An 8849-nucleotide genomic window follows, 5' to 3' on the forward strand; every position below is an offset into this window, starting at 1 on the left:
CACCCCCTACCCACCTCTGAGCACCGTCCCTTGGTTTCACCCCCTACCCATCTCTGAGCACCGTCCCTTGGTTTCACCCCCTACCCATCTCTGAGCACCGTGCCTTGGTTTCCCCCCTTACCCACCTCTAAGCACCGTCCCTTAGTTTCACCCCCTACCCACCTCTGAGCACCGTCCCTTGGTTTCACCCCCCTACCCATCTCTGAGCACCGTGCCTTGGTTTCACCCCTTACCCATCTCTGAGCACCATCCCTTGGTTTCACCCCCTATCCATCTCTGAGCACCGTGCCTTGGTTTCACCCCTACCCATCTCTGAGCACCATGCCTTGGTTTCACCCCTACCCATCTCTGAGCACCGTGCCTTGGTTTCACCCCTACCCATCTCTGAGCACCATGCCTTGGTTTCACCCCCTACCCATCTTTGAGCACCGCCCCTTAGTTTCACCCCCCACCCACCTCTGAGCACTGTCTCTTGGTTTCACTCCCTACCCATCTCTGAGCACCATGCCTTGGTTTCACCCCTTACCCATCTCTGAGCACCGTCCCTTGGTTTCACCCCCTACCCATCTCTGAGCACCGTCCCTAGGTTTCACCCCCTACCCATCTTTGAGCACTGTGCCTTGGTTTCACCTCCTACCCACCTCTGAGCACCGTCCCTTGGTTTCACCCCTTACCCACCTCTGAGCACTGTCCTTTGGTTTCATCCCCTACCCACCTCTGTTTGGATATTTGGGAATCAACACAACACTATGATGGTTGGTAATCTTTTCAAAGTATACACCAGCCAGTCCCAGCCCTGGTACCTATTCACAGAGCTTTTTTTCTCAGAGAAAAGGTGCAGGTACTCACACCTTCTGAGACACCCCTTGGCTCTGCCCCTACCAACCTCTGAGCACCATCCCTTGGTTTCACCCCCTACCCACCTCTGAGCACTGTCCCTTGGTTTCACCCCTTACCCACCTCTGAGCACTGTCCCTTGGTTTTACCCCCTACCCACCCCTGAGCACTGTCCCTTGGTTTCACCCCCTACCCACCTCTGAGCACTGTCCCTTGGTTTCACCTCTGTGATGGTGTTCACCGTCACTGGGAGTGAGGTACAGGTACTTGGGGGATGCTGAGAGAATGGTTTGGATGGCTTCAGATGGGAGATTAATATTTGTCAACGGTGTCTCTCAAGAAATGTGAAGATTTGATCCCACTTTGCACTGTAAGACCTGTGACCTGTTGCCATGGAGTCTGTATTTACACTTATGCTAATGTGTATTGTACTTCAATGTCAGACAGGCTCTCCCTATTGTTTGTGTAATGAGGGGGGATTTGTATTCTGTCCAGACAGCTAGATAATTAGTTCAGGTTAATTCTATTTCTGTATACAATTTCATCTGCATATGATAATGTAATCAGGCAACCCCTGACCTGTGTGTGGTAATTTTATCAGGAGGGCGATGTGCTCATGTGTGTATAAATTGAGTGGGAAACTGTTCAATAAAGGAGAAGGTTCCAAAACTTGTACGCTTAGTTGTTGGCTAGCTCTGTATGACGGCGGCTGGGAAAATCTGGGATATATGTTCATGACTGCATGGAAGCCGTATACTGACGGAAGACCACAAGTACAGTGTGGGTTGGCGGTTCCATTACAACCTCCTACCCACCTCCTGAGCACCGTCCCTTACCCACCTCTGAGTACTGTCCATTGGTTTCACCCCCTACCCACCTCTGAGCACTGTCCTTTGGTTTCACCCCCTACCCACTTCTGTTTTGTTTGTTTTGTTTTTGTTTTTTTTAGTTTACAATAAGAGCATTATTGGATATTTGGGAATCAACACAACACTATGATGGTTGGTAATCTTTTCAAAGCATTCACCAGCCAGTCCCAGCCCTGGTACCCATTCACAGAGCTTTTTTTCTCAGAGAAAAGGTGCAGGTACTCACTCCTTCTGAGTCACCCCTAGGCTCTGCCCCTACCAACCTCTGAGCACCATTCCTTGGTTTCACCCCCTACCCCCTTCCCACCTCTGAGCATTTTGTGGTGCTAAGTAATCTGTATGGGATGTGTTAATGATAACAAGAAAAGCAATAAAATAGATCCCCTGCAGCCAGGACCTCCCCCCCCCCCCCAGTAACAATATATCTCCCAGCAGCCAGCGACAATAGATCCTTCCCAATAGAAATTGACACCCCCCAGAAACTAAAAACCCCTCCAGCAACTACAAATCCCCCCAACAACAACAGATCTTCCAGCACCCAGCTAAAGTAGACCCTCCAGCAGACAGCAACAATAGATCCCTCCCCACAACCATTACCCCCCCAGCAACATAAGGCCCCCCACCATGAAAAATGGACCCCCTTGCAACAATAGATCGTACCTGTGACAGAACCGACCCACACTTCGCTTGAGTGCTTCCATCAGTATACCGTTTCCTCCAGTCTGAACATAGGTTTTTGGAAATAATAGCTGCTATATACAAGACTAGCCAACAATAGTATAAAACTGGAACGTTTATTGAACAAACTCACATAGAATATTTACCCCACCATGTCAGGTGAGCCTGATTACATTATCGTATGCAGATGAAATTGTATACAGAAATAGAATTAACATAACTAAGGAACAACCAACACAAACAGTATACTACTTCCTCACTAGCAACTTCTAGATGGCAGTGATTTAATTAACTTGAGCTAATTAACTAGTCACTTAAACCAGCCTAGGTTACTTAATGTCCACACAGATAATGTTGTGATTAATCAGACAATAGCAGGAGACCCCAGTAGCAGACTATCCGGCTCTGACCTACAATAGTCTATGGGGCAAATCTCATACAATATTCCATCATTCTGATACAGCGGAATTAATGTATCATAGATTTATTGAGGGGTATTGTGGATAAATATTACTGTCCCATTTGAAGTAATCCAAACCACATTCTCAGTGTCCATTAAGTAGTTGTCCATCATTGTCTCATCACCCTGTGCCCCTAATAGACACAGGGTGACTTACACATAAGAGGGGTCTGTGCAGCTTAACAAGGAGTTTCCCGAACTCTCCAAGGTAAGCTGGGTTCCATGAGCCCCCCACCCAAAGTGACTCCCATCACAGTACCTATTGACAATAGACCCTCCAGCACATACCACCACCCTTATCATTACATACATTCCATGTTGCAGGTGCCAGGACTGCACCCCCCACGTTCTCGCTGAAAAAAAAAGCCCTGCCAATTCATATATCTGTATATATTTATATGATTATAGGAAGTCAAATATACATACACACATGGGTATATGAATACTTAGTATCAAGAGAAGACATACATACACACTCATACATACATAAACAAACTCACACACATAAATACACCATATTACATAAACTTTAATGGCATCCCAGTCTTAGTCCGTAGGGTTCAACATTGAGTTGGCCCTTTGAAGCTTTAACAGCTTTAACTCTTCTGGGAAGGCTGCCCACAAGGTTTAGGAGTGTGTCTATGGGAATGTGTGACCATTCTTCCAGAAGCAAATTCGTGAGTTTAAGCACTGATGTTAGATGAAAAGACCTGGCTCGCAGTCTCCGCACTTATTCATCCCAAAGGGGTTCTATCGGGTTGAGGTCAGGACTCTGTGCAGGCCAGTCAAGTTCCTCCACCCCAAACTCGCTCATCAATGTCTTTATGTACCATACTATGTGCACTGGTCCAAATCATTTGGTGAAGGGGGGATTATGGTGTGGGGTTGTTTTTCAGGGGTTTGGCTTGGCCCCTTAGTTCCAGTGAAGGGAACTCTAAGGCATCACCATGCCAAGACATTTAGGATGATTTCTTGCTCCCAACTTTGTGGGAGGAGTTGGAGGAAGGCCCCTTCCTGTTCCAACATAACTGCGCACCAGTGCACAAAGCAAGGTCCATAAAGACATGCAGGAGCGAGTTTGCCTGAAAAAGCCAGGACAGTACAAATACCCCCAAATTACCCCCTTTTTTTTTAAAGTAGACTGTCCAAGTCAAAGGCATAACTGGAACCTTTAGAGCCTTTATGCAAGAAACCATGAAGGGTCCTCCCGACTCCTGGCTGGGGCCCTACCCCCTGATCCTGGGTGTACAGCATTATCATATAACTGGTGTGACGGTGATCTGGGACACTGACTGGTGACAGTATGTGTAAAAACAAAAAACAAAAACATTGTGATAAGAAAAACTATTTTTTTTTCTTAACACACTGTATTACCCCAGGGAAGTAATCAGTATTTTTTCCCCGACACATTATGATAGCTTACACCAATGAATTTTATTGGTATAAGCAACCATTTTTACTGAATGAAACTGGTTTATTTAGTGTCTTTTGTTGTGATCATTTGTTTTTTTACACATTATAATTGCTTATAGCACTGAATTTCATTGCTATAAGCAAGCATTTTACTGAATAACATTGATTCATTTAGTTTAGCTTGGGCCAATCACAGCTAATCACAACAAAACAATCACATGGTACAGATGGGCTGTAGCATGTGATCACTGTGACCTATCACAGTTAACAACACAATTGTATACAATAGATGACATAAAAGGAAGCCATCCATTGTTTACAACTTTCATGTGATCTGCTCTGATTGGTCACAGCAATCACATGACATTGGCAGCAGGCCAATATAGTGATCTGTCATCTGCCGGTGACAGATCGTGCCGCTGCATGGCCGGTGTCATCTGAGAGGACCTTCAACGACGTCCATTCTGAAGGAGGAAAGCCCCGTCCGGCCTATAGCAGATTGATGGCTGGACAGGACTTTCCTTCTTCAGAGACGTTAAACAATAATTTGTCTTCTTTTATATCATTGTTTTTGCTTTTCTCTATATGTCAAAAAGTCCATGGCTATATATCCATTCACTATGTGTATACTGCCTTCTAAGGGTGAGGCCATTTAGCACAGTGTCTTATGCATTCTGTATGTTTAACATAGAATGAAGTAAAGAAAGGGAAAAAGCCTTTTTCGGGAGGCAATTGGGACAAGAAAAGACATGGTTGTACTTCAGGGGTATTTTCTGAATGAAGTAGAGTTCATTAATTGAAAGGAATAGAGGGGCTGAAATCCCAGGCAACAGAACAATGGCGAAGCATAGTATTTTATGAAAGATCATACTGGAATGAAATATCAACAAAGTCTATAAATTTCCTGAAATAGTGATTTTGATAGAATGTGGCAGTTATCCTGAAGCCCAGGCGCTTGTACAGGTGTAGAGAATCCATCCGAAACACTGCGGACTCCAAGACTATGGCCTGATATCCAGACTTCTTTGCAAAGTCAATGACTGTCTTACACAAAGCCTTGCCAATGCCTCTACCCCTATGTTCCTTGGGAACCGACAGTCTTTTGAGCTCTACTTGGTTCTGTCCACCAGGATAGGGAATTGGGGCAGCCGCCACCATGCCCACAATTTCTCTTCCTGATTCTGCCACCCAGAAGCAGCAACCATCCCGCTGAAGATAATGTTTCCTGATATCCAACATGTCACCAGCCAGGCATCTCCTAGCATAGGAAAAGAATATATCTCGGATCATGAGCAACAAGGCAAGTATGACGGCGATCACCGCTATAAATGAGACTGTAGGAGAGCCTGTGGTCATCAGGGCAAGGAGGAACATGGCAAGAATGAGGATCCAAACTCGGGGAAGCCTGAATGTACGACAGAAGGACACAGGGTAAGGTTCTGTAATCCCACGAACAAAGAGGTCTCTCACGATATCGTAATCGGAGTCTTTATAAAGACGGATGCGGTAATCTGACATGTTCTTACTTTCCTGTATAAAAATATAAAAAGTGAAGATATTTTATTATTTTAACTGTTTGTTAATGAGGAAACAATAAATTCTAGCATGTCTATCTAGAGAATAATGATTTTATTTTAACTAGACTGTATTTTTCCCTTTAGGTGAACCTTTGACCTCACCTTTTCCAGTTATGGAGTCACCAGGTACAACCCATGACTATTTCCATCCTTGGATGTTTTTGGAAGAGTGACCTAATACAGTAAAACCTTAGATTGAGAGTAACTTGGTTTGAGAGCGTTTTGCAAGACAAGCAACATTTTTTTAATAAAATTTGATTAACAAGCGAAGTCTTTATATACAAGTAGCGTCATGTCAAAACTGAGTATAAAAGAGAAGAGAGGCGCCTCTAAGTGTAGCAATATGGTTATATTTATTGAAGGTACAGCATTTAGCGACTCTCATGGTTGATGAATAAAACAGGCACATCCAAGTATGCAGGCATCCGGGGTAAAGCTGTCTACGTGGACCGTCCTCTGCACCGCTATTGATGTCATCCCTTCCGCGCAGCGTTCCATGAGTGCTTCAAGTCTCGCTATCAGATTGCTCTACTGCAGGGTAAAACAAGAACAAGGAGAGTTGCATAGAATGGCTCAAACAAGGGTAAATGGTGGATAAAAAGTAGTACTTTATTGAAACAGGATAAAACAAGTAATGCAATTAGAACATACAAGTTCAAAGGTAATAACTCATGGACACTGGATAAAACCAAAAACAGTAGATCCTGCCTCTAAGATGGCACTAGTGACACCTCACCGAGGCTCCACCCACCACCCAATCAACACGGAAACCACCTACACAGCCCACCACCCCAACCAATCTGCCCTAAACCAATTCCAAGGACTGGTGAAGACTGTGGGATGTCCCAGTCAAGGGTCGTGATGGACAATTCACAGGGAAATGGAAGCCAGCAGGGATATGCAAGATAAGTCCAGGGGCTGGGGACAAAGCTATATAAATATGAAATAAGGCTTTGGACAAGGGGGCTGGGTGTAGGGAACTCCTGGGGCTGATGTTCCGCATCACACCCTGGTAAAAAGGCACAGTTATCTGGTGGAAATTCTCTGTTGGCACCAAATGAAGTCAGAGCAGGCAACCCAGTGGCAAAGCAAGCTGTATAAAGCAGTCCAGCAGCATATCATATAGCAGGCAAGCAAGCATGAAGTAAAGCAGTAATAGAACCTCTTCTACTCGCATCACCCCTGGGTCACTTGATAGGGGTGCAAGATGCCACCTCAGAATGTAGGCTGTAATCCAAATCCTCATACAGCAATATAGATGGCAACGGATGGCCCAGTGTTCATAGGTATGGTGTAAATTGTCCCTCCATGCCCAGATGAGCGACAGGGAAGAGGTTTAGCAAGCCATGCAAGCGGGATTAAGCAAGATGCTGTAGCAGATGCAAGCAAGCAGGAGTGAGATTCAGCCAACTGGTAAACATCAAGCACTGACAGTCAGGACTCACGTGTTGAGTAGTAGGACGTACAGAAGGCTCCAAATGGTTCTCTTACAGAGGGAAAAGGCGTGGATATTTAGGTTGGGGACACTGGCCCCGAGGGGCCTTAATACTGAACTTAGTTTGAATGTTTTTCTTGAATAGAAATTACCTGATCCTTTCCCTACCTTATACCATGTTCTCCTCTTCTCTTATACTTTTAGAGTCCCTTTTATGGATTGGGAGAATTGTGTCCTAATGCAATACTTGCTTAGTTGTTAATATCCTGGTACTAAACCTGCCCAGCCATGGAAAAAGTAGGTAGTTGACTATCATTCATTATAATATATTAAATATACTAGGATTTACTGTCTGTGGTTCATGGGAATTATTTTCCCACACAGGAGCACTCAGTATTGCTATTAGGGTTTTTTTTTTTGAGAGTTATATAAATACCTAGGAATCTTTCTGTGTACTTGTGGGATATATACTTATGTCAACCCTCCTTGGTGAACAACTCAGTCTGATAATCCCTATTAGGGATGATCAAACTTTTGAAAAGTTTGGTTCGACCAGAACACCCGAATTTCCCGAAAGTTCGGTTCGGATTCCAGAACCCCATTGAAATCAATGGGACCCAAACTTCTGGAATCGAAAAACACAATTTTGAAGCCCTAAAACCCAATAAATGCCCCTAAAAAGTGCCTAGGGTTCTGGGTCATGCCCCAGGGACTATGAATCAGGCAAAAAAAAGTTCTTAAAAATTGTCGTTTTTGATAGAGAGCCAATTATTGAAAAAATTATTGGAAATAAAAAATGAGATTTCTTTGGATTTAGTGTCTGGGGGTCTAAAAAGTGTACCTGTGAAGTTTCAGCTCTGTAGCATGTCCAGAACCAGAAAAAAAAAAACAGATTATTTTTCTTAGAATTTCATCAGCGCAGGGATGTTGTTACCCTCCTTTCACACCTGGGCGTTTTTGTTTCAGGCATTTTTCAGGTGTTTTTTTGGGTGTTTTTTTTAACTCCTGTATGTATGTATGTATATATATATGTGTGTGTGTGTATATATATATAAATATATGTGTATATATATATGTGTGTGTGTGTGTGTGTGTATATATATATATATATATATATATAAATATATGTGTATATATATATATATATATGTGTGTGTGTGTATATATATATATATATTGTGACGGTATGCGAGGTGAGATAGTGGATAATCGCTATATTTCACCTCGTTCTGTGGTGAGAGACTGAACCGGAATCCGGCCCGGGTTTTTCCAGCCTCTGTGACAGGCTAGGTTCCGGTCCAGAGATTGTGAGTTACCTGAGTCCATGCTCAGGTGGACTTTAAATTAACAGGAAAAGAGCACAGAAATGCTCCGGCCTGCCTGAGACTCAGAAGGGAATCTGAGAGAGGAGCTGTGTGTGGACTTTCAAAAGAACAGGTTTGCTTTACTATGTGTTTTTGTGGGTGATGGGGACCAGCCCCACACTGTATAGTGAGGATAACCGTTGTTTAGTTTAGTGCCGGACGGCAAGGATTTATTTTATTGTTTTGTTGTTTTTGTATCTTTGCAAACTTCTGCTG

The 8849-nt window shown here is 43.8% G+C and overlaps 1 protein-coding gene across 1 annotated transcript; it reads right to left on the reverse strand.

Annotated features, from left to right (window-relative positions):
- Positions 1 to 4971: 4971 nt before the first annotated feature.
- On the reverse strand, positions 4972 to 5775 carry LOC309560734 (putative N-acetyltransferase 8B; the record flags this gene model as incomplete). The annotated part of the gene is made up of 1 exon (XM_082264366.1): positions 4972 to 5775. The coding sequence occupies one exon, from the start codon at positions 5773 to 5775 to the stop codon at positions 5113 to 5115; it is 663 nt and encodes a 220-aa protein (XP_082120492.1). The 3' UTR covers positions 4972 to 5112.
- Positions 5776 to 8849: the final 3074 nt, after the last annotated feature.

This window comes from Pelophylax lessonae (genome assembly GCF_965119305.1).
Source record: "Pelophylax lessonae genome assembly, chromosome: 1".
Taxonomy (NCBI): domain Eukaryota; kingdom Metazoa; phylum Chordata; class Amphibia; order Anura; family Ranidae; genus Pelophylax; species Pelophylax lessonae.